At 41.3% G+C, this 27,197-nt stretch overlaps 1 protein-coding gene across 3 annotated transcripts; it reads right to left on the bottom strand.

The window, feature by feature from the left end:
• Nucleotides 1-1,300: 1,300 nt before the first annotated feature.
• On the bottom strand, nucleotides 1,301-27,197 carry LOC133109739 (guanine nucleotide-binding protein G(I)/G(S)/G(T) subunit beta-1-like). 3 transcript variants are annotated; one of them, XM_061219277.1, is made up of 12 exons: nucleotides 27,102-27,185; nucleotides 26,806-27,018; nucleotides 13,147-13,253; nucleotides 12,213-12,251; nucleotides 11,351-11,457; nucleotides 9,549-9,612; nucleotides 8,207-8,369; nucleotides 6,909-6,975; nucleotides 5,906-6,107; nucleotides 4,903-5,119; nucleotides 3,572-3,687; nucleotides 1,301-3,253 (listed from the first exon to the last, which is right to left on the bottom strand). In XM_061219277.1, the coding sequence occupies exons 3-11, from the start codon at nucleotides 13,201-13,203 to the stop codon at nucleotides 3,581-3,583; spliced, it is 1,023 nt and encodes a 340-aa protein (XP_061075261.1). In that variant the 5' UTR covers nucleotides 13,204-13,253; nucleotides 26,806-27,018; nucleotides 27,102-27,185; the 3' UTR covers nucleotides 1,301-3,253; nucleotides 3,572-3,580. The 3 variants fall into 3 exon arrangements, with proteins under 3 accessions (XP_061075261.1, XP_061075260.1, XP_061075262.1); XM_061219276.1 differs by having other exon boundaries at nucleotides 13,147-13,292; nucleotides 26,806-27,197; XM_061219278.1 differs by lacking the exon at nucleotides 26,806-27,018 and having other exon boundaries at nucleotides 27,102-27,186.

Below are 27,197 nucleotides of genomic sequence, written 5' to 3'. Positions count from 1 at the left end.
AAATCCTGTTTGAATATCATTCCAGTTGCTGCGATTTTATTTAAAAAAGAACAGTCAGTTCAGTCAGTAGTGACTGAGCCCAACTAGCGTCCACATTAGCGCTTTCAAATGGTCAATTAAAGCTTTCATAGGACGGTGAGCTTTGCCTGGAAGTTAACCAGGACCGAGTAAAACGGCAACGAGCGTCAATCGGATATCGTAAATCCGTTCTCAAGCTCTATCCTAATCCATGGCCGAGGCTACAGCACTATGCGGGCAAAAGGATTTAAGTATTGCAGGAAACGCGTGTGGAGCACAATACTGAATGATAGGTTCCAACGCGATCTGGTTGAGATCAAAGTGTTTAATAACAGAAAAGTGCTATATCATTAATCCCCTTTTTAGCGGCGTAATTGTCATGGTCTAGCCTACAGGTGTCAGTCATCGATATGCCTCATGAAAAAGATTAACAGCGTACAGACTGGGACAAGAGTTGTAAAGTAACCTGCTTTTGAATGGAGCAAAGATAAAAATGTTTTAATTACGGGATAGTAGTGTTAAGATTTACATGAGAAGGGATGGTAGCAGAATATTAGGTAGCCTATCATCAATTGCCCGACACGTGTTCGCGTTCCAAACTAAAAACGGTGTTTTTCGCCCTCTTGTGGCAACGTTCATGAACTATATTCGTGTATCGTGTAGAATAGGATTAATACATAATAAAATGATCTTCTGTTGATATGAGCTTTAAACCTGAATTGGTCGTGATCATTTGGCAACCATTTACTCCTGCAAACGAGATTTTAATTACCTTGAATATAAAAACATACTACTTACAGTATATGCCCGCCTTGATGGATACTGGAAGGAATGACAAATGCGGATCATTATTAAATGAACGGTCAAATGCATGAATGGTCAGAAACTGGCAGAGTCCAACCCACAATGGAGACGCTGTGCTGCTCAACAGAACCTACTTTCAGTACATCCTAAGGCCTACTGCAGTGTTGGTCATTTTCTAATGACAGATTTTCTTTCTTCTAGAATTCCATCCCAAACACTGCCAGGATGAGGCCAATGGCGTCCTACTCCCAGGCAAAGCCACTTGATAACAAGCCAAGAGATGAACCTGCAATGCTAAGCTGAGCTTGACGTCAGCCAGGACCTCTTGTTTTAATGCCTTGCATGGTGTGTGGTGATTGTTTTTGTACTGATTTTCAGTAGGATTAGGTAATGGACATGAAACTCATGCCGTAATGTGCAGCATCAACAGGGTGGACTCGTCACAGACGAAAGAACGAAAAACGCAGGACACTAAAGGGACATCTCCAACTGCTTTTTATTACATCTTAAATAACAGTACATTTTAATATAGTTTCTATCTTGCATCCAGCTTTCTGTAGTACACTGACAGACTTTAAAATTAAATACAAAAGGTGAAAGGGTACAGTGAGGTGCAGAGCTCTACAGTTATTTCATGGAAAGAGAAAAAGGGATTTGTTTTTTTTTTTTTTGCTTTTTACATTTTTTCTTACTCCAGGCCTAATGCACAATTACATCACATTTTGTACAGTGTTGCAGAAAAAAATGCCACTACTGCTAAATAAAGAGCGCTTGTTTACAGTGAGAAGGGAACAGAAAATTCTGCCATTCAGATGCTTTTTTATTTTTTATTAAAGAAAGCAAAAAAAGTTACAAAAATGAGTCTAGCATTTTTAAAGTACTAGTTACAGAAGAACTAAGAATCTTTTTGTTCCATTTGTGTACATTTGTGTGTGAAAAGGAGGCGTGTTTAGTTTCACAACGAGAGGGACTTTTTTCATTGCTTTTAAGAATCATTCCTAGGGTGGACATCCGAACAAGTTAGTGTGTGTTCACAGTAAATTTGTAGTTGCAACCCGACGTTTGCTTCTCTCCCAAGTGCATAGCTCTGCCAGTTTAATTGAAAGGTGTATGCAGAGTAGGCAAAACAATTATGGATACGACTGCAATGATTATGGTTAACAGGTTATTTTCTAAAAGAAAAACATCTAAAGACTTAGTTCCATATGCACTTTAAGCAATTCTACAGCATGCAATTCTAAGAGTTAACCCACCCATGGCAAACCACCAAAATAAATTTTATTTTAAACTTGAAATTTCAACATTTTCAAACATTGATTTTTTTGTTTCGTTTTTTTACAACATTTCATTCACAGAGTAGTAACTGCATTTCCAAGCTCAGAATGGGGATCTCTGTCTCAACAGGACATTCCAGAGTGGAACCATGTAAAAACCTGCCCAACCCTACCCAATGACCTCTAACCCCTGAGATCCCCCCCAGTCCCCCCAACCCCGCACCCAAAGCCAAGTCCAAAAAGGTCAAATAAGACAATACAGAGATGAAGAGTTCATCTTAACCGATTCAACATTACCCAATAACAAAAACGATGAGAAAAAAAAAAAAAAAAAAAAAAAAAAAAGTTAAAATTGTGATTTTTTTTTTTTGTTTCGTTTGAAAAACAAGCATTGGGTATCATTGACAGCATGTGCTTGGTTAGTTTCCAACATTACTCTATCCGCAAAGTTTTTTTTGTGCAAACAAAGATGTGTGTAAATAGTAGGAAAAGGGAGAGGAACAATAATAATAATAGGAAAAAAATAAAATCCTGGCCCTAAATATACACGATTGGTATCCCCTGAAATCTGATCATGGACTCAAAAGAAGCGCTTGCCTTTTTATTTTGCTTCATCTGATGTGGAGCTGTGGCTCTAATGACAAAGCTGGATTAAAAAAAAATCTCATTTCAAATGCATCTACATGCTCAATTCTAAAATCTTTAGACTATGAGATAAAAGAAAGCTTTCAATCCTCATTTTAACAGTTCTCCAAATAACTCTTGGAACAAAAAAAAGGAAGAAGACAAAAGAAATAGGAGATCGATCATTTTGTACAATTACACTCCAACAGTTGTTTAACATATGGTACATTTGCATGGGGTAGTAGTGTTTTGCTTTCTCTCTCACGTTTGTAACAAACATAATGTGGTCCCAGTTGGAATGCACAATTTCGTGTTTTTCATAAAATACCACAGGATTAACTTATTTTATTTTAGTTGGGTGATAAAACAATTGTGCTCTTCTTTTTGAAAGAGAAGGAAATATCGTTTTTTTCCTCCCGTAGTTTTTGGGGTGTCTTGAGTTTTCCATGGCGTTTTTGAGAAGGTTGGATATGCAGCGAAACATTTTTGAAGTTGGAATGATCTTCCAGTCAACTTTGGAGTCCAAATGCCATCTAAGCAAGCAAGAGGAGAAAAATGTAATTGATATTTGATGTAATAAATCAAGCCATACATTCTTTGATTTGTAGTTGAATATGGCATCAAACTGATATCCCAAATTTTTGTGTCTGAGAAAAGAACACTACATTAGAGACTAAAAACTCTATTTATTACTGGGAAAGCTGACATACAGAATGAGTATTGAGAATTGGTTAATGATATACTGCCAGGGCTGTGAACAGTGAAATGCAGTCAGCTTTTAAAATGTTAAATGCACATTGTGCTTGAATGTTTAAGAAACAACTTAAAGCTTAAAAGGTTTGGACACATACCTTAAGGCTTTAGTTCCAGATCTTGAGGAAGCTGTCCCAGGATCCTGTTGCCACGGCCATGCCGTCATCCGTCACGCCCAAGCAGCTAACGCGGTTGTCATGGCCAGCCAGCACGCCTGGGACACGGAGAGTTATTCAGCCCAAATGCGCACACACTCTGATCCTAAAACACCTTCTCTTTCCCCCGGTAATCTGGACCCACCCTGCATTGACAAACCATTTCCACAAGAATAAGCTCACATGAAATGTTTCTGTTTCTCACACACTGAACACAATTCTTTTTAAATGAGTGGACTTTGCGATTTCAGTCTTGCTCTGCTGCCTTTACCAAAGGAACTAAGCAAATACTTTGAAGAATGAAGAGCATGTTAGGCTGAAACTGAGAAAATGTATTCACAAAACAGCGATGAAGTCACAATCTACAGTATGTGACAGCTATAAAAGTGGTGTAACACCCCCACCTCTTATTAAACAAAAGACTGCACACAAACTTGGGTATTCTTGGTCATTCATTGAACATTTTGTTTTATGTAAACCCTGCACACATGACATGACTGGTGGACCAGAGCGAAGAGCTGTGCTTGACTTTTTTTTTTTTTTGTTCAATTGTGGCTTTGTCCCTGGTTGAACCCATGTGCACTTGTAGAGCATTGGGAAACGTAAACAGTCACCCGGTGAAATCCCTGGAACTGAAATCCCTGTCATCAGCACACTTACGGCAGTGACCTCGTGTGAGAAAACCAGCATCATGACAAGCTAACTTTGAAAAAGCTGCGTAACAAAACTCAAAGACTCAGTGGCGTGATCTATCAGTGTCAGCTCTGAAGTGTAGGCGAACTACTGATTGATAGCAGCAGCCTAAGAAATGCTTCACCTGCAGTCAAACCTCATTCAGCAATAGTACGAGGAATTCAAACGAACAGAAGCAGGATCAAGTGCCCAATGTGAGATGCCGTGGGTAGCGCTAGTCTTTAAGCACATGACTGAAAAGCATCTATATTTAGGGGTGCTTAAGACCCAGAGCAATGAAACTCATTTCACACACATCTAGACACCATCAGCAAATGTGCCACGCTAGGTTGAGCAATAGCTTGACAAATCTTCACACAAGTCGTCTGGCTACAATACCGGACAAATGCTGGAGCTTGGGGCAAACAGGTGGCACATATTTACAGACTATGGCAAATTTTCACCTTGTCGGAAATAACACAAATACTAAACATTTTTTTTACCAGCGCACAAGGTCACTTCCCATGCAGCGGCAGAAAAATCCACCCTGGAAAAGAATTTAAAGCAGAAGGAATCCGGCAGGGGACCTGAGTGCGACTCACCTGCTCGGTCGGCCTTGAGGGTGTCCCACACGTTGCAGTTGAAGTCGTCGTACCCGGCCAGCAGTAGACGGCCGCTCTTGGAGAACGCCACGGAGGTGATGCCGCAGATGATGTTGTCGTGGGAGTACACCATCAGCTCCTGGTCGGCCCGCAGGTCGAACAGCCTGCAGGTGGCGTCGTCCGAGCCCGTGGCGAACGCGTTGCCGTTGGGGAAGAACTGAAAACCACAGAGCACGCGCTCGTGAATACCGGAGACGAGCTCAAATCGTTAGCTAAAATACACTATTCCAAACATTCGAAATGTTCTACAGTTTACAGAAGCACTTTACAGGAAATAGTCCCTATGAAATAAATGCTGTCAAATAAGCCCAATTTTATATTCTTTTGGTTAGGAAAGTACTAGAATGAAAAGCAGGTAAACAGACGGGCCAGGACTTGCACAGGAAGTCAGGTCTTCTTCAGGCAGTACAGAATGTCACGTTCACGTTCTCTACAGTTGCGCAAGTATCTGCTGCTTTTGCTCGCTGCATCCTGTTCTGTGGCAACACACTTATTCATTGAGCAGTACAGTCTTCCTCTCATCCACGCCGTGTCAGCTGTACATCAGCTTCTTCTACTTTAGCACTGTATATTCTTTGACCACTTAGACCAGGGGTCCCAAATATTATGGGAAAAGTGCCAATGTTAGTGCAGGGTTTAGTACCAGCCGAGTACTTGGGGGGAATTTCAGGAAGCAAGATTACCAAGTGAGCTGGACAACTGCAAAACCCAGAACCCTCCCAAATCTGGAACAATTAAAGTTTTACTCAATGCAGAAAACCAATAATCGGGCTTCCTTAAATACCCCCAATGAAATGAGTATAATCAGGAGTGGTAGTGCTGGACTGAAACAGAGACCTGCACACACACCGGCCCTTTTCAGGTAAGAGTGGGGGACAGCTGATTTAGACATTACACGACTTCCCCAAACGCTGCGCACACACAGAGCCGAGGCGGGACTCACGCAGATGGCGTTGATGTCGGACTCGTGGCCGGTGAAGGTCTGTCTGCACATGCCTTCCCTGACGTCCCAGAGCTTGGCCGAGGCGTCGCAGGCGCCCGAGACGAACAGCTTGGTGTCCGGCGCCAGCGACAGGCTCATGACATCGCCGGTGTGGCCGGCGAACGTGGTGGTCTGCTGCCCGGTCTCAATGTCCCACAGAGCGCTGCGAACACAGCGGCAGTCAGACAGGAAGAAGATCAAAATCAACCTCAATTATTCAGCAGCCAAGGCAGACGCTGGTGCTAAGGCTTTAACGCGCACAAGGATTCCAGCCCCGTTTTGAATTTATTAGCCCTCCCACAAATACGTTCTCTCCTGGATTCCTCTCTGGAGCCATGGTGCCCGGTCATGTGCCATGGAGGTCCGAGAGTACGCAGGTTTCCATTCAATCTTTACCTGCTGATTTCACCAATTAGTTCTCTCCCCTCTGGTCAACTGAAATGAGCGAGATCATCAGGTGTAGCGATTGGTTGGGATGAAAACCTGCATACTCTTGGCCCTCCGTGGTTACCACAGCTCTAGAGGACCTACTGTCAGCTCCCACCTCTAATCAGATGAGCTGAACCCGTGGAGAAAGCACAGGCTGACTAGAGGTTTTATGGATATGATCATGACCGGCTCTTGCTTCACAAAAAATGAGCAGCTCAGTGTTCATGTCTAAACTTGCATTCATCTGCCCACCACACTAAACAGACCCATCACTGCACATACATTTGCTCAGTTTTGCTTTGGTGTGCTCTGCTCACAAGTGGGAAATATGACCGATGTAATGTCATTCTTTTGTATCTCAATTACCCCAATGCTTATTATGTCACCATTGCTTAATTTAAAGAAATGCAACAAGACACAAGAACATACTGCTGTTATTTCCCAAAAGCTAAGCGAGACACAGCCCATATCCAGCAGGGTTTTGCAGCTGCTCCACACAACATCGAGCCCAACAACATGCAGTTCCCTCACTCACCAGGTGGTGTCTCCAGAGCTCGTGACAATCTGGTTGTCATCCACAAAACGACAGCAGGACAGGTAACCTGAAGTCAAGAGAAAAGAGCTTTTTAGGAAATAAACAAAGTAATTACAGAAGGAAACATGCCACAGATGAAGCCAAGCAGTTTCATTTCCGTTAACAGATCAGTCTCAATGTTTTGCAGAAAGGATGACAAGCTGTTAGGACTCATAAATGTTCAGCGGTGTGTAATGTCTGTATGAAGTCATTTCCCTTTGGGTCCTGTACACTCCCGACCATTTTAAGCTTTCAATTAGTCTGTAGTTTTTACCTTTATTTTGACAGAACAGACAAAGTGTTAATATGTAATGCTGTGACTGCACTATTCATTAGTGTCCCAGTCACGCACTTGACTGACTGAGCAAGCGTCTACATGATTATGAATGATATTACACCCACTTAAAAAAAAGAAGAAACACCCAATTGGCTGGAAAATTCCCATAAAATCAAGGCACTGTCATTTTTGCAAACACCATCGCAAGCTGTAGTAAACGTTCTCTGACTCACTTCCTGTACTTGAGACTGGGCATTGGTTAAGAATAGCCTAAATCCATCCGGTAGCATTTACATTACACACACTCCACACAGACACAATAATAGTCCTGTTTGTGTGCACAAGTAACTAGTTTGGTCTGAAAATGTATGCTTGAAGGGTCATATAAATCAAAGTCCCTGGTAAAGACTAGTGCCATTCTTACATATAGGAGAACAGGCCTACGGCTCATTCCAAACCACGTTGTACAATTCCGTTTATTTTTATATCCAATATTACAAAACAGGTCCTGCATAAGCCACACTTTGTTCTGTAAAAATGCATGCAAACCTATTCGACATGTCCATCTAGTGGACCATCTGTGAAATGCTTCAATTAGGAAAGCTGAAACAAGGCACTTTCCATTTGTGTGTGAGCTGTGAATTGGACAAGCTATGCAGCAAGTTTATTTAAGGTCTTTAAATCAGTGTCATATTATGCCGTTATACAATACAAACATATTAAATATTCTACTGAACTGAAAATGTGTTTTTACAAGATACAAAGTATAGATGCCAATGATTATTGCACTGGATGCATGAGCACAAGCCAATGCAAAACTGGATTTGAAGCCCAAAACAAACTGACTTGGAATTAAACGGCATTAACAATGAAGAATTCCAGTAAACAGAATGAGCAAAAGGGGCCGTTCACACTTAAAGGGGGAGAGAGAAAGAACTAGAGCAGCCGGTGGCAGACCCTGTGGACAGAGCACACACTGTACCTGTGTGGCCGGCTAGCTCGCGGCTCACGCGGACGTTCCCCTCGCGTGTTTTCAGGTTGTAGATGGAGCAGATGTTGTCCAGCCCGCCGCAGGCCACGTAGTTGCCAGAGGGAGCGTACGCGCAGGTCATGACCCAAGAGGAGCGCAGAGGAATGGCGTGCACCTGGAGGGGGCAGTAAAGGCTCAGGTTTTAATGTTAAAAGCACCAGAGTTCACACACAACACACATTTGTGAGGAGAATGCAAGCCCCATCTTTGTGAAAACCAGCCTTCGTCTTGTCTGACAATCCCTTTGCGGAGGAAAAGGGAGTATAGTTTAGCACAAACTCACGCAAAAATAAATCCTGCAGAATAGTAAGAACAGTATCTGTGATATTTGACCACATAGATAGAAATGCTTTGCTTTGTAAACTCCCCCCTAATAAAATGGCCAGGTTTGTTACACATTAAAACATTTCAACGCAGGGAAACGGCATGCATCAGCAAGAAGCTAATGGCAAGCACACCGTTTCAAACTCTGAAGTGACGTGTCATTTCCACCCTCAGATTTCATGTTTAATTTTCTTGTATTTCAAGCAAGGGAACACCCAGCAGACCAAACCAATTATGTACCATGTACTATATGACCACACAACACAAATGGCTGCAGGCCTCCCAAAGCACCATGAGTGCGGTACGCTGGCCTGCTGGCCCAGGCAGGACTAGCGCAGAGCGGATTCAAACTGAAACAGAGCCCCTCAGGAGCACTCACAGGCCCGGCCCCGTGGGCCTTCATCACCTGCGCTTATTACTGCTGAAAACCTGGGAAACGTGCTCAACCCGCCACTCTGCACAGGAACCGCGGGGTCCTCTGCCATGTGCAGCAGCCAACATTCAGAGCATCGAAAGACAATTCGAAAGGCTTTTGCTTTACCCAAATTAAGCAAAGCACTTCTGAGTATTTTACAAACACAGCTGATAACAGCAAAGCAAATAGGGATATATTTTTAGCTTGAGTTATGTTTGTTTTTAGCTATATAGCTTTACTCATTCAAGTAAGCAATACTTTTTTTGTAAGGTGTGAGAAAGCCAAGCTTGCTTTCAGTATTTAGCAACAATAGATTCAGGGAAGTTAAGAAAACAAAACTTTTTAAATGAGGAGAAACACTCTCCCTCAACTTAACTTTCACAAGGAGTGTCATCACTTGAGCATTTTCATGATACATGCACATCATTACACAAATGAGCATTACAGTGGGACTTCCTGACTGCTAACAGAGAATGGATTACACGTTTCAGCATTAACTACACACCACAGTCTGAACAATCAACTCAATGATGCAGTCCTCATGTGTGCGCTTACCTTATTCGTGGTGTAGCTGTCCCAAATAATGAGTTTACCATCTTGAGAGGCACTGACTAAGAGCCTAAGAAGAGAGAAAAGAGGCCAGTCAAAGCAGGGACTGAGAAAACTGCAGCAATATCATTGAAGAGGGGACTTTTGATCAGTTTTGGAACTTTTGGAAAGAGACCCTTTTAAATGTTTGCTTCACAATGAAATGATTACCAACCATAACTCACAGCAGTTGACACATTTGCAAAATAAATGAATGTATTTAACATTAAACAAGAGGTTAAGTGTATTATCCATTTTCATCATTTTTGAAGCTTGCTTAACAACTGGGCTACATGAATCTAATCCCAAATTAAAATCACTGGTGGACACCTGCATGCCATCATGCATTTATGGTGAGTGATGGCCTGATTTCAGTCTCTGTTCTATTTTAAATCTCTTGCTGTTGATTACCATTCTAGCTGTTATCAGCGGTTTTACTAGTAATCAGTAAATAGGCACACTAACTGATATACTTTCATTGACTTTTCTCACACGGGTCGCTGGCTCATGAGCTACCTGGAGGGCTGCGTGCAGTCTGATGATTATATCAAAATTATTCAGTAATATTTGGCAAGCTGCTGTTGGTACACTCCCGTGTCAATATGGCACCCACCCCCCATCCATTTTTCACTAATGACTGCAATACTGCGTTTATGCAGTGGACGTCTACTGAAATATTCACTATGGCTGTAAAGGCTGTCCATGAAGAAAGCAAGAACATGTTAAAATAAACGAGTCAGCACAGACATGACAGAGGCATCTGTGATTCACAGGACACCTCAAAACCATATTATATTTAATGTTCTGATATTTGGAAGCAGGAAGCGGCACACATGCGTATGGCTCTATGACAACCTTCTGGCCAAACTCCATGACCTTGTAACCAACTGATTGTTGAAACTGCCTTTAACTGCTTTCATTTCCGCAATTAAACCACTTGACTTAAAGCAAAAAAACGATTCCATTCATTCTTTGATATTATAAACACCCTCTAACTACAATTTATCCTATTTATGGACAAGATAAGGGGGAATGAATTTGAATGATGAATTTGCCAGGATTAGTGGCTTCCATTTTTTTGGGGGGAAGCAAGTTATATTAAATACCAATTCAGTCCAAATGTTTGTGAAAGGTTATTATCCAAACTGTTTGTGCAATACAGTCTCGGTGGACTGGGCCTCAGACAAACAGCTTGCAGACTGCAAACTTTGATGCAAAATGGAAAAATGTATCTAATTTGCTTTGTAGTGAGTCTGACCCCAACCGTTAACCCTACACTACCAGGACGCCAGGAAATAGATTTCATTAGAAATTTACTTTAACGAGAAATTATGCCGCCCAAGTAAGTGCCCCAATTAGCTAAAAATAAATAATTAGGGCAAAATAACACACCTTAATCTCTGATACTTTCTGATTATACTAAAGTCCAATTACAATTAAAGAAATTCTACAAAAAAAAAAAAAAAAAAAAACCCTGAAAAATAACATTGTAAAAAATGAATTTCTATTGCATATTCACCAAAAAAAGCTGAAAGGGTATTTGGGTATTTGTAGCAAGGACCTTATTCCCACTGTATGAGACAAAATGAGCAGTCTAGAAATAGCACATATTCTTTAGCCGGACTTACGAGTCAGCGTTTTTGGGAAAGCATCATTAAACGGCTTGAGGAATGTTGGTGAAACCATTGAGATCAGACTGAAAACCATGAAGCACATCTCTGGCTCCGCCTGGACTGAAGTGATTTCACTAGACAATGCTGTTCAGTTACCTTGAATCGGTGCCCCAGTGCATGGCATAGATTTTGGCCAGATGACCCCTCAGCGTTCGTCTAGTGCGCATTTGAATTCGACCAACAGGGTCGATGTTAGCGGTGATCTGCAACACAAAAACAAAAACACATGAAGTTCCTGTGCAGTACCAGTTCATAACTAAGGTAGAGGCGCTGGTTGACAAAGAACCTCAAAGTGATCCTGACTAAAATGATTTTTGCAATGAATACAGAACCCTGGGACATTAGCCCCATTGGCAGACAGCACAGACCACTGCATCCGCAAATTGCATGGTACATTTGAGAATGCAGGTAAATCAACTACACCAAACCAGGAAAGTTATTAGTAGGCATTATGGAAGTTTCAAAGTAGTTCAGATGCCCACCGGATACTTCACTGGATACTGGGTAACACACTCATGTAGCACTTGGAGATTGTTCATACAATGAGTGTGTTGAAGAATGAGTGTACCCACCTATGTCCAGTGAGAGCTGGCTTACGCTAAACTAACCTGGAAGCGCTCTAATCATAAATGCACAGGCAGTTCCAATCACACAGCAGACCAATCCCACGGGTCTATGGAAATGCCACTACAGTTTTCCTGTAAGTTCATCAGGAACTGCCGTTTGTATTTTCCCTTCTTTTAATCACACTTTGGGAATTTGGGAACTTCCCGTATGCAAACGGTGAACCAGAAACCCATTGTGTGCCCTCCTGTCTCACGCCCATATTGCTTCCCATTGCTAAATGCACCTGGTCACCTTTGGCTTACGCATCAACCCAGACTCAAACTGGATGAGCTTTAGGAGCAAACACCGTTATCAGACCTTCTAACCAGGAAGGTTCCAGAAAGGCATTTACCTGAGATAAGGTGGCATCTGCACACGCTTTCCTGGCATCCTGCGAGAAAAGAGATTTCCAGATCACCATCAAATGAAACATGAGCATAACAAACATTTCTTTTTTTATAGAAAGACATGGACATGTGAAACAAAATGGTAAACCTGACAGCTATAGTTCAGACCTTGTAATAGCCTGTTAGGTTGGCTTATTAAGCTAGTACAAAGGTAATGTAACAAAGGCTCAATGATGTTTATTTTCACACAGTTTAGACAGGGGCCTAAATGTGTTTAAAGTTCCAAGCCAATTTCATTTACATAACTTGAAATCTCCCATTTATTTCTCTTGTTGCATGTCTGTAGCAATTTAATACCTTCCAAAATCTGAATATTGAGTTTCCTTATTCTGTAAATTCAACAAAGTTGGCCTTAAACAACAAGTAAATCCTTCACAAACCCCTCCAGGAGAGTGCGTTAATTAACAATGTACCAAAATCTCATCAGTTTCAATGACTTCCTTTCAAGCCTGAACTCACAACCTTGTTCAATGCCATTAAGTCTAATGGGAAATGTCATTTTGTTACATATCTGGTGTAATTTATGGAAAATGAAATTACAAACAGAAACCAAAATAGGTGTGGTGTGGATTCTCATCTTGTCCTATACAGGAGCACCTATATTAAACGAAGTTACCATTTGAATCAAATGTGGCCTGTGTGATTAATGCAGTTCAAACAGACACATTGTTTACATGCACAAGGTTACTCTGAAGCCAACCCGGGTATTCAAAAACTGAAGTATGACTAGAGTCTTGTCAACACCTGACTCCAATAATCCTAGTAGCCGGTATAATACCTTTATTAAACAGAAAACGATTTGTAGTAGCTGTTATAAATAAATGACATTGAAAAATAAGACAACCTAAAGGAATGAGAACATTGTGAAGGGAGACTCACTCTGATCTGGTTTTTGAGCTGCTCAGCCTCCTGGCGTAGCTGGTCGAGTTCGCTCATTTTCCGCTGCTAAAAAGTGCTTCACTCCGGCCGCCGAAACACTGGCTGTTCTGAGAGACGGGAGGAGAGGAGACGTCGTTTCAGTAACCCTGCAGTTCATAACACAACATCTCCTTTTGCATTGGTAAATCACAACTGATACCAACTGTACAAGAGCCAATCCAACTGAACGAACCACAGTCTATGACAGCAAGTTAAACTGAAACAAGTCTTACTCAAATGGTCAAACGGTCACCAACAAAAACAACAATCTTCCGGTAACCCTAACAAAAGTGTGTCACAACAGCATCGATTTCCTAACCAAGTTCTTGAGCAAGTTCACTAAAAAGTAGTTATATTTAGAAAATAAAATGGCCTACTTGAACATATACAATGCCCAACATTTAGGGCCTGAAATGCTCCATTTGTATTATTTGAAAAATTAGCATGTATGCGTGCACAAAGAAAAACATTTAAGCAAACCTCATCTGAGGACAGAGTAATTTCTTGATTTTCCATTCAACTTCACTCAAATAGCACTTCTGCTAACACACACGAGTATGAAGAATGCACAATATGGCTCTACGGCTCTCAAATCTTCAAGGCATTAGCTCCTGAAAATTTATTCAGGAGCCCATGCACTAGTTGGGATACATTGGTGAGCACCCAAATTTTTCAACTTGGGGGGCAATATGTGCTCCCTGGAAAAATGTTAGCATAGAGAGCCTTGTGCAATTGACAGCTGTCTACAGTAGTAGAAGTGTTTCTATGGAGCTTAAACGGGCAGATTAGTATGAAATGCACACCCAGACATGTCAGAGCTGTAGTAGAGGGGCAAAATCAATGGGAAACAAAGACTGAATTTTCACCAGCACTTGTTGGGAGTACAATCCTTGTGCAAATTCCCTTTTAAGAACCAAAATATCATCGCTGGTCTGTAATGGTTACCAAGCAACAAGATTCTGTTGCTATTCCTGTGTTCAAGACCGCTTTTGCCTTCCTTTTTTGTAATGTGTAAAGTGAAAACTAAAATCTTCAGCGCTGTGGCCAACTCCAAAACACAAATCTGTCACAAGACACAGAGGACTGAATCACACTGAGCATTCCTCTGTGGAATAATCCCAAAAAAACAAAACATTCCCAACACCACTTAGTAACACAGACAACCACCACAACAATCGCAAAGATGGCCCTCTTGCGCAGATGTTGCCTGGTTACCTCTCCAGGGGGAGATGAGCGACACACTGCCCATTTTCCCCCAGGTAGCAGGTGAGAGCAGGCTGGTGCAATCCTGCCCCCCCTCTCCCCCTCCCTCCCTGCCCACAGAACCTCAGCTCCACTCTGTCACCTCTCCTCCCAATGTCATTGGCGTAATCCTGGGACACACTTGATTCAGCTACTCCAGCCAAATCCAGTTAAGATGAGACCTGCTGATGATCCTAAATGCAGCAGCTCTCCTCGCTGACCCCAATCCTCCAGACATGCCAGCAGACACCCACACAACCCAACCATGACAGATGTAATAAAACAATCTCTACATGGATTTTTACTTTAAGTTGCTTACTCTCTCAAAGAGATGTGGTAACACTACAACAAAAGGGAAACAATGTTACCCAATGCAGTGTAAATGTAACATGATTTGTATCACTCCAAACTTTGATACCAAATTGAGATGCCAGAAAACAGTACGCATCCTTTTACAGACTGGCCAAGCTGAAGGCAGTTTCTGACAACACAAAGCCTTGCCACACCCACCAATACATTAATATAAATACTGATGACAATCTCAAGAAGTCAAGTTAAACAGCTACGCAGAGAACAAATTAATTTTCACTGGTCTAAAGTACTCACACTACCATAGATATCCACAAAACAAACACAGAGCACAGGTAAATACCCCATTTCCATACACTGCTGAAATAAACACAAAAGCATTTAAACTCAATTCTAAGGGAGAGGAGGGGGTGGGGGCAGATGGTTTGTGAGAGAATAGACCTTACCCAATGCTCTCCCTTTCAAACAAGGCCCAAGTCGTTTGGCAGGATACCTTAAGAATGAACACCTTCCTCCAGCAATACACCTTAACCACCGCTCAGATGCATGGTCCCTGCTGATTGGACAGGGACAATAACTAGGTCAATGACTAGTCAACTCATCCAAATCCTCTAATCTGGCTGATAAAAATGTCCCTGGTAATGTTGGTTAATTCTCCGCTTGCGTTCTCTGCGCTCCACATCTGCAGGGTCAAAACCAGTCAGCACCCACCCCCTCACTCCCCCTTCCTGCAGCCCCTATGACCTGGATATGGTCCTACTCTGCTCCATGGAAACAATAGCAATGGAAAACATGAATTAATAAGTCACACAACAAAACCAAATGAGCTTCCAGTTTCTGAACGCGACTCGATGCATAGGACAACACAATAACCTAAATGGGTATTGCTGAAGCACATTTCAACCTTTACAAAGACTCTTTAGTTTTGGCAACATACTGTGACAGGATGCATATTACACAGGCTATAAGCATTTCCTAAGAGTCCATTTCTAGAGGTGGCAAGAGGGAAGCCAACCGCTGATTTTCTAGCTCTGTCGTCTCGGGCACAGTGCAAACAAGAGAAAAGTAAGAGGGATCTGGCCTACACTTAGGGGGACTTAACGTTAAAGACCAGACTTTTAAAGTGCATTTGGAGTAAAGTATAGCTAAAAGTCAGCGTAATCGTGACATGGCAGAGATTAGACAATAGAAGGACAGGCAGAATTCATCAGGGAGGACAGATGCTAATTAGCCCCCATGTGAAGGGGAAGAGGCAACCCTTCCAGGTATTACAGCCACCAGAGACCCAGGCTCCTGTTTATCTCGCTGTGAAACTCATGGAACAGAGGTGCTCAGCCCGTCAGGGGACGCGCCCGGCAAGTCGCCCGCTCTTAGGGATGCCACGCGGAACCCGACCAGAGCTCACTGGCACAACAACTGCAGAGGGAGGGGGCCACACCCAGGGTGCACTGGCTGTGTACAGTTAAAGGAAACGTGTACCTGCCCCGTGCACAACTGACAGGAGGATGCTACCGCAATGGACAGGGCCGACGATTACAAATGAGCATCCTAAACGAGGTGACCAACCTGGGGAAATAGAGGTTTGAAGTAAATTTCGGCATTCTCAAGTGAATTTCACAGGTAGACGGGCGTCTTGTTTCCAGCCAAAACCTAAACCTTGAGCCTATTGTTCACAAATTCAACCTTTCTTCAATATAAGACTGTGCCATAAAATGTCACAAAAAACCTCAGCGACTGACTGACTGAACATCAATCAGCAAACTGCTAATCTGATAATCGACAGAGCATATTAAACTGGGGGGTCTTGCATCTACAAAGCATTGGCAAGTTTTATGAGTCACTACCTAACAGAGGAAATAATGTGATCCGCATATCCCCAATTCTAATTAAGGGTGTGAACGGTTAAATTAAAAAGTTGTTTCAAAAAAGAATGTTTGAAATTGCCAACCGATTAATTTTTTTCTGAAGGAGAAATGGTAAACTCAGTTCAAAATAAATGTGTTCTCCACCAGGCATATTATCGCTGTTTACATTCTAAACTACCAATCTGCCCCCACCAAAATGTAACCACTTCAACAAAAAGCAAAAATGTGACTACCACTCAAATAAAAGTGCAACATGTAGCGACTTGCCCCATGTCCACTGTGTTCCAGATCACATGACGCTCTGGAATGGCCTGATTCGTATGGTCCCACGGCAATCCTGTCATATTCAAGAACCACAACAGAGTATGCAAACCCAGATCAGCTATTCTTAAAATCTCCTCTAAACTCGCAATTTGAAACCAACAGCAATTAAACCCAGTGACAGATTAAACAGCAGGAGAACAGCACTTAAACCCACCGCTTCAGCTTGGAATTTCTTTACTTAAGCAAAATACAATGCAATGATTCTGTTCTGATGCAAGATCCTGTTCATTGGGAAATTTGGGCATGGCCAACTCTTCTCACCTCAATTGAAATGCTGCTGTAATGACAGTACAGTGTACTAAATGGAACAAGCTGTGCTTTTCAGTTTCAATATTACAGTCCCACAAGTCACAATTTCAACTGGGAACAGCAGAGAATTGAAGAAATTACTCAGGCTTGACCTGGCACCCGTTTCTGCAGAGTAAGAGCTAGGCTAATAGGATTTATGACCAAAAGAGTCTTTAGACAACTTATTATAATATTGTAGCTACTACTACTGACAGGTGGATCATTCTTGCTTTTCTTGCCTGATCCCCTGTCCTTCCATTCCAATGAAGAGACAAGATATTGGCATTACCCATGAGCCTTTTCACCTGACCCCTAGCACCAGTGTTCCTCGCCATAGCCTTACATCATCCTCCCCGCCCATCAACTAGTAGCATCTCTGTGCACCTGGCCCACAGTAAACAGGTTATACAGGAACCAGCCAGTGCTGACTGCAGTGCAAGTGGCAGTTACTTCAAATGTCATGCAGCGGAGGTAAAGGAGGATACATCGATTCATGACTCAGCAGACTGTACATTAAAAATCTACATGTGGCTCTGCATACCTCATCCAAATCATAGCTTTATGTACATGACAGGGACCCGGAAGGTCGGTGGTTCAAGCCCCGGTGTTGCAATAAGATAAGGTGCACAGCTGCTGGCCCCATGAAGGCCCTTAACCCTGGGGGGGGGGGGTCATTGTTACAGGGGGAATTGTCCCCTGCTTAGGTCTAATCAACTGCATGTCGCTTTGGATAACTCTGACCAGGTATAAGACATACACTTAGCCAAGGATACAATTTATATTCCCATACAAGACTTGTGACACAGTACTCCCACAATAAAATATATTTCTGGGAATCATGCTGAATACAGGAAAAACAATAAAAATTCATAATGAAAATTGTTTTTTATAACACTCAATTCTTTCCATTTAAGGAATATTAAAGAAAAATATGGAATTTCAAAATGTGAAGCTGTAAAATTTAATTTATTAAAAAAACGGGGGGAAAAACATCCAGTGAGCAGCAGTTCCGCAGGCATGCATTGTTAATGAGAGGTCAGAGAAGGGCCAAACTGGTCAAAGCTGACAGGAAGGTGACAGGAACACAAATAACCACACATTACAACAGGTATGCAGAAAAGCATCTCTGAACACACAATGCGCTAACCTCTAAATGGATAGGCTACAGCTGCAGACGTCTTTGAATAAATACCTGGTAATCATAAATGTCTAATTAATGTGGAATTCATTGCCAGCAGCCATACCGTCATGCACTGTCCCTGCCGAATGGCTTAAGCTTGGTAATAGTGTTGATGGAGTGTATATCCATGTATGAAAGTGTTGGCAAAGGCTTTCACACATGGTACTTTTAAACTTTTCATTGTTGCAGACTGATCTAAAACAGCCATTCAATTGAATGAAAAATGCTAAATACGATTGGCTATTTTTGTGTTCAGTGATTCATCATTACTAAAGAGCCGACTACCAGTTGCCACAACAAATACAGCTGCAAAAAAAAAAGAAAAGAAAAGAAAAAAAAAAACATCAGATGAACAGATCGCTAAATGAGCAAAGTCAGCAGCCCACGTCTGAAACTGTCCAAGTTTACAGCAGGTCAAGGGTGAGTTCAGAGAGCATCAACCCAAATTCCAGTGAATGCAATGGGGAAAAAACACAATCAAAATAGAAAGGGTTATTCCAAATCTGAAGAGAAGATGGAAAATATAGGATCATTGTTTTGTTTTGTTTTTTAAGGGGGGTAAGACATGACTGATGAGCAGTGAAGGACAAATGAGAACTGGTTCATGCAGTGGCAGAGATCGCCAAACAATCACCGCAACAAAACATTCTGCAGTTTGACAATTAAGACACAGTTAGACAAATTAAGACAGTAGGACTAGTTTTCAAATAAGTTGAAAACTAGAAATAGAATATTTATTTTCACCAAAAGGCTTATTCAACAGAAATGTAAACTCCCAGAACAACATTAAATATTAAATCACCCATTTATACAGACCCCTGGCAAACATAATTTATGAAAACTTACCACTTACTATACCATGAAATTATGGCCAATGTTCTAGGACTGCACAAATGACTTAACAATTCATTTTAACACACACATTGTGTGTGTATGTATGTATATATATCTATTTAAAATAAAAGTAAATTTATACAATTGCTAGTGTTTTGCATTATGTAGATATTGACACTGACACATTAGCTTTGTGCACTGCATTTTTATTCAAGAAATTCCTCCCAGTGCATGACATGAAATAATGCGGCTTGTTAGTATGATAGCATTACTGAAAACGCCATATGGCTAAAAGGAGGATCATAGAAAATACGAAAACCAGCAATATCACTGACCTAGCTCATAATCCTAAAAGCTGAAATCCATGGACAGTAAGAATATAATCCCATTCATATGCATACAGAGGAAAACATCTGGCTGAATGAAGCCAGCTTTGATACATCTACACTATAAAAGACAATTACACTCAAACTCAAAATTTTCCTTCAGCACTCTCATTTCTTTCACTTTCAGTTTGTAAGGATGGTCATACCCTTTTGTATAAACAAAGGTTTGTCGCATTTTTCTTTTATATGCTACAGAGAGGTTTAAAAAAGTGAAAATAATGATGCATAGGAACAGCCAATTGTTAACTTTTTTCAACTGCCGTCTCAAAGAAAATAAAGCTACACATCAAACTAAAAACAGGTCATTCAATTTTCAAGGACAATTTTCTCATGCGAAGGTTTAGTGATGCAATCAAGGATTTTTTGTTTATTATCATTTAAAACAGACAGGCTGAGTTCTTCTGGTAACTGCGGTATTGGTTTGTCATAAATCCACACCACTTTGTCACAGAAAGGTCTGTCCACATAATGTCGGTGCAAGCTCTCAGATAGTACTCTGCGGCCTGTCATGAGAAATATTAATTGGCTTGTGAATGGATATCGAGGAAGAAGGGCTTCAGCAACAATGCTCTATGAACAATGTTGGTGACACAAATAATGCACAGTTTATTAAGCAAATCTTTGACTGGATCATGCCGGTGAGAAAAGTATACTACCACACACACATTGCAAAAAAAAATATGGTTGCTAAATGTTTTGCTGTAAATTGTTTTCTTACAAGTAACTGTACAGGAAACAATGTTCTGAACTGTAAAAAACTTTCCAATCATTGTTGCCTCTTGCTCCATTTTTTTCCAACTCAAGTTCAAGGAAGGACACAGCCAGCTATGGACAATAGCAAACGGCACAATGCAGGTCAACAGAGCTCCCTGTCTGAAGCCGTAAAAAAAACACAAAACCATTTTTGGCATGCGCGGGATACCGTGTTCACACTTGCTGGGTTGCTACTCGTTTGAACAGGAAAATCTAAACTTGCAGCCTGAGTGAGGAAACCTCAACTCAATTAGCACCAAGTCTCAAAGTGCTTACCTACCGGAGACCTGGATTTACAAGACACAGTCTGAACACACTGGTCATACTGAATAACCTGACACCTTAAAACTGTCAGTACAGTCATTTACATACCCCAGACATTCTGAAAAGAACAAACAACCTGAATTTAGATCTTTGACTAGCTACCGAGTACGGGCATAACCTCAGAGTTCACCTCAATAGGATATGATTTTAGATTCTTGATTCTTGATTCTTGAAAATATCACAAATTTAGTTACAAAACTATCCAATATGGTAAGAAACAATCAATATATAATTAAACTAATGAAATCCTGTTACAATGTACACATACAACCACAATTAGGTTGAGGGCACAAAAAACCTAATGATGAAAGAAGGAAAAACAGCAACCACACGAGTGATAACAAGGTAGCTGGAAACGCAAATTACGTACCGCCGTAAGATTATGGACATCTAAATAAATATTCTGCTACAATTCATAATGGTACGGATCGATTCTTGCACATTGTAGCAATGGATCACTGCCCTTTGAACGGATACATCGATCCGGAACGTTGTATTGTTACAGCCCTACTAGCGAGATGACCACTAACAGGCATGGTCAGTCCTTAATGTTGAAAAGTGAGGACAGACTTCAGTGAGCTTCAGCCTAAAAACGTAAAACTTGTAGTCACCACGCCTGAACCGGCTGACATTCATTCAGCGATTCTCATGCAGCAGCGGCCCTGTGTTTTTCACAAGTGACAGTAGTCTGCATCAGAGAGATTCAAAGACAGTGGTCATGAACACAGATTTTCAAATTCAGTTTTTACGGTTTTAAAAATCACTAACATGTAAAGATTTGGGAAGAAACCGTTTGTACACCTGACTGCATGGAACACAGATGCCAGAGAGGCTCTATTGCCAATAAGAACTTAGAACTTAGTTGGCACCTTTACTTTGACAGACTTGCATTTTCAGGTTGGCATATATCCTTTGTCAGACTTCAAATTAATGGCAAGAAACCTTATTACCTAGACCTCCCCATAGATTTAGCCAGTAAGGACTGAATTCCACTGAGGAGCATGCTACTCGGAGGAATAACATGTTCCATAACATGTTTATATCGGCATAAAATATTATTCCTTATGTTTTTCCAAGTGATTTTGCAGGAAGAAGCACAGCTCTCATGCTTTTTATACAATTCATCTTCAATGCTCTGTTCATTGTTATAAGACTTGACATAATTATACAGTCAGCAACTGCTCATGTATTACACTTAGAAACAGTGGCACACTATTTTTCAACCACAACTGCTTGCAATGTTCTTACAAGTTGGATGAAGTTGGATGAAAATATCCCAGAAATGATGGTGGCAATGACCAGTTTTCCTTCATGGTACACACTGATACTTAGGAAAACTCTGCACACATTAACTCAGCAAGCAACACTTCAGAATAGATGCAAGTCCAACACAACCCACAGCTAATCATCTGTGGACCTAAGTTTTCTATATTAGACCAAATTGTGCCCACGCACAATTTAATGGAGTTCTTTTGACCAGCAACAATACTGAAAGTGGTATTCTGACACTGGGCTTCCTAGTAGAAGAGTAATCCATGATAACCAAACCTTTCCTTTAGAACTAAAGTAAATACCCGCTACACTTCAACAGCAGCTGATATCAAAGCAAGATAAGCATGATTATTCAAAAAGTGCTGACTAAGGAAGGCATGTGAGGATAGGATGCCTAGCATAAGTGGGTATTTGTTTGAAAATGTATTCATAAGCAACACACAGATTAGTAGGTCTGCACACACTGGGTAAGTTTAGACAAAGCAATAGAAAAGAATATAAAATACTGTCCTGATTTAAGCCAACACCACCCCACAAAGACTTGAGGAAAGGGGGGCTGAAGTGATCTAAATAACATTGGCTGACTGAACAGATGAAGATTGGTCTGACCAAGATCCACTGTTACTCCGATCCAGATGTAGTACCTTTTGGTTAGTGGTAGACCCGCGCCATACTTTTACTGTCACCCATAAGAACACAATCAACTCTGAAGTTCTGTTCCAGAGGAAAAGGTTTTAATTTTCTTTGTGTGCCATTTAAGAGTTTGTCTGGCCTTGATGGATACATCTTGAATTGGCTTCATTTCAAAACCACTGATATAGGCCCATTTCAATTAAGGTGACTGCATTAGGTCCAGTGGATTGCATCCAAGAAAATAGAGCAGGTCCTTAATTTATCATCTTATGGTGGATATGTAATGTCAACTGCATTTTCAATTAAATACATAAAACATGAGATTTCCACAACAATGTAAAGAGCATTACATGGGACATTGTAGGTGAAATCAATAAATTAGGTATTCCAGTAAGCCAACTAGCTAGCCTGCTACCTCACCTGGCTAACCCGCTACCCTGGTCATTGGCACGGTCCTCCCATTAAAAAAAACTTGAACATAACAGGCTCCTTTACACTTTGGTGTCTGTAACTAGATTGGACTCTCCCTATTCAATCGAGTCAACAATCGGATTACTCTGCCATGTCAAGAAAGGGCATATTTCTTCAGAGAGCCATATAGACAAGTCTGCAGCACAAACTAGTAGTTATGCATTAGCTAGTTAACAATTAAGTAAAGCTACAGTAGGTAACATTTTAGAAACATATCTGGGAATATTCATGCTTACTTGGCAGCAATCATAGAAACAGCTGTTGCGACAGAAAACCACAGACCACAGTATGGAATCAAATGCTAACCATGCCAGTTGGCCTGAAGTCAGCAGGGTTTATTCCATCTCATCAAGCAAGAGCCTCACCCCTGGTCAATCAGACACACACAGCAATTAGCTGATTCCAGAAACACAAATGCTAGTCTGCACTCTTCTTTATGCTAGCTTACCACTACCAAGAAATGGTGGACAAATAAATATCTGCATTTCCCATATACCAAGGTAAACCAGATGTAGTAGGCGCCTTTGAGGTAATCACATGACTGCATTATTGAAATCTGACAGCCTGGGTACCAGATCTATGTAACTTTAAGAGGGGTTTATCTACCAATTTCCTATTAAATGCCATCAGTTGTCCATGTAGTGCCTAGTACATTCACCCCCCAGGGTCTCCCTCATTACAGTCAGATCTTTTCCTCATTTATAACAGCAATAACACACACACAAAATACATATGCCTTATTGTTAATAGCTTGTTGTCCATCTCCATGCAGCAATAACAGTTTAGGGCTCAAAAGTTAACTCAGTAGGATGAACTTCCTGTATGTATACATTTATGCTGAAAGCAATGTATGATAATACAATAAACATTTTTACAATAAGGGTAAAACTAAAATATAGTTAGTGAAGTATGGATTCATTTGGTTCCTGGTCAGTGTAAAAGGATTGTAATCCCTAAAAGTGATATTTATTGTGAAATAAAGTCCAAGAGTAAAGCTAAAAGAATTGTGGAGTAACAAACTTATTAAAATGGACTCCATCGATCAATTTATATTAAAGTACAAAATGCGCATTATATTTGTCAGAGATTGATTAGAAATTGACCCCATAGTGTTGGCCAAAAATACCTTGCAAAATAAATAACATTACTATCCTAAAAAGAAGGTTGAAACTAAAATAGGTTGTGGCCAGGATAAGGATGGAGGAGACCTATGCCAGCTTTCTCCTCTCCCCCCGCGCTTAGATGCTATGCCTGTGTCTTGTACAGCCCTGTGAGAAACGCTGCAAACGCCATCTTGTCCGTTGCAGTTACATAGGCCCAGAGTAAAGAAACCGAGCCATTACTAAAATTAGCGAAAAATAGAAAAGACAATGGTAGAGCTTTGAAAACATGAAAATGCTAGCTATACTCGTTAAACAGATCGGTAATGTCCGATTTGCCACACAAAAACGCACGCCAACTGCTACCGGTAAAGAGAAAGGTGGCTACAAAAAACAAGATCCAAGTTAACCATAATTTCAATGGCTGAAGCCATCAAATCACTGTGCCAGGCCCATTAGAGGTTCATCAAACCTCGTTCATCACAGGAAGGCTACTTCGCTAATGTAAAATACAGATATCCTAAACTATACATTGACTAACGCTTGATTTCTGGGAACGTTAACCTTAGATGATGCCATTGCTTGACCGAGTGTGGTGGCTTCAATGTCTGAGTAGCCAGGTTTGCTAGCTAATGTTAACGACGCTAACTATTCTTTTACTAGAATACCCCCGTCAATACTAGCCTTTGCAGCATCTAGCCAGTTTGCTCTTGTAACAGGAATGCGTCTGCGCCCTCGTTTTAGCAAAATATTCAGCAGCAGGCTAACACGCCACCATGGACGGAAAGATAAAGAAAGACTACTTTACTCATAGGAAAAAGAATTGTATTAGGCTGGCTAGCCATCAAACTGTATTGGATTTCCACAATCCAATTACCGTACTAGCAAGCTACTAGCTCATTAAAACGAGCAGTAATCTAGCAAGGAAAGTCGAAGGTACAAGGAAAGTCAGTGACTGACAGCTAACATTATCTGATAACATGAGTAGCTAGCTATAAAAATGCCATGATAGCTAGCTAACGTTAGGTGAGGAGCAAATTCTCATCAACGCCTGCTTGTCATAATGTCAGCTATTTGTGCAATCACGTACTTAGTACGGGTTCTGATTGTGTATTTGGAAATGTATGCTTGTTGGTACTTTTCACTTTAACGCGTAAAGTAACGAAGAGCCCTAACGAAAGCCTGACAAGCAAGGTAGTAACTAAAGCTAATTAGCAATAGAACTACCAAGACAAAAAGAGAAACAATAGCTTGCACTTGCCACAGGTCATGATGCAAGATAGCTAGAGCTAGCACCACATGATTGGGGCTACGCCTGGTAGCAATGGCTTCTGTCGGGAATTAATCCCACTTGTATTAACTTGTATCTGGTGCTAGTCTAAATTCTTAACGTAGTTAGTTTGATGCACATAATTTGCGAAATAAGAAAACGAGTCTACATTGTGTAAAATGAATACCTTTGACCACCTGATAGCCTATCCGTGAATGTAGCTAATTTAAGTTGATTTTATAGCGTTAGCTTTGTAGCTAAGTGGCTACATGACAAAATATCATCATTGGCCAGCAAGTAAATAATCGCGTAATGAATTCAGTAAGCGTTAAAAGTTCAGGAGTGGTTGGTTGACTGACTGACTAGCTAACCATCTTAGAAACGGTATCAACATGAAGCGGATGTGAGCTGTTAGTTAGTCTTTTTGAAACACTGACTCTTGGCCGGCTAATAGTTAGCTAGGGGCGAGTTGTTAGCTGGTGGACTTGGCAGAGAAAAGGGTGGTTAGAGTCCACGTTAGCCCATAGTTCGTAGCTATAATACATTACATTACATTATTGGCATTTGGCAGACGCTCTTATCCAGAGCGACGTACAGTTGATTAGACTAAGCAGGAGACAATCCTCCCCTAGAGCAATGCAGGGTTAAGGGCCTTGCTCAAGGGCCCAACGGCCCAACACATCGGCATTTAAGTTAGCTACCAATTTATTTAGTAGCTCGTGTTACGTCGTCCATAAAAATTTTGGAACACCAAATCAATTCATTTAAGAAGCACGGAAGCAGCGCTGGAGAATGTGGTCCAACATTAAACACTTTATCCGTGCCGTTTTTAAAACACTGGAAAGCTGATCAGACATGAACCTAACGTACTATCACATACAACTCTAACGTTTCCCCTTATAATATTGCATTTTATTTCCTTGATGTTATATCTGCATCAGTGCGAAAGTTAACGCCAACGTTAGCTAACTGTGTCAGCGAACGTCGGAGCGGTCTAAAATGCAAATGTTTAATTTGCTTCCTAGCCCGCTAGCTGTGAGGTAGCTAACCCACACTGAACGCTTCCGAATAACGTTTTCGAATTCATGGACGCTGAAAAGCACACTAATACTTTGACATTTACTAACTGGTAATTAATGAAACTTCTGAAACGAATTAGCTAACTTACATCAATGTCATCAGTTTTACCTAAAGGCTCATGATTGCTAGGTAGCAAGTTAAAAATCAAGCATCAAGCTACCCCCACCCCCGTCGCAGCACACACCAACGTATCGAGTCAGCCAACCCAGTTTAACCCCTTGCAACTGCACTGAGATTACACATTCCTTGAATTTTTTCCTCATTTACCCCAGTTTTTATTTCGCCTTACCTGTTTTCAGTCGGGCTGTCCGTTGTTTATATTGCATTGACTGGGCACAGCAAAGATCTGACTCTCCACTCCGGTTAGCATCAACCAAGAACGGCAGACTTCAGCTAGCCAACTAGCTAGCTACCGAGGAGCGGCACTCCCCGAGCCCAGTTTTTTCGACACACCAAGGAAAATACACCGGCGGAAAGATGATGTAGAGTTCGCAGAAGAAAACTGTCAAAAAAGCAAATATGCGTTTCGCGATACGTGTAACAGTCTCACGGTAGCTTGCTTCAGTCAACAACCAGTTCCCTCACCTTCTAATCTTACTCTCTCTCCCTTGGCCAGACTCCTCAATTCTCTCCCACACCTCAATCTCTACTCCCGGCCATCAAACAGCTGAGATGGGCGCG

The sequence above is a fragment of the Conger conger genome, chromosome 14 (assembly GCF_963514075.1).
Source record: "Conger conger chromosome 14, fConCon1.1, whole genome shotgun sequence".
Lineage (NCBI taxonomy): Eukaryota > Metazoa > Chordata > Actinopteri > Anguilliformes > Congridae > Conger > Conger conger.
The sequence above is the reverse complement of the archived record's forward strand: the minus strand, read 5'-3'. Positions and strand labels throughout refer to the sequence as shown.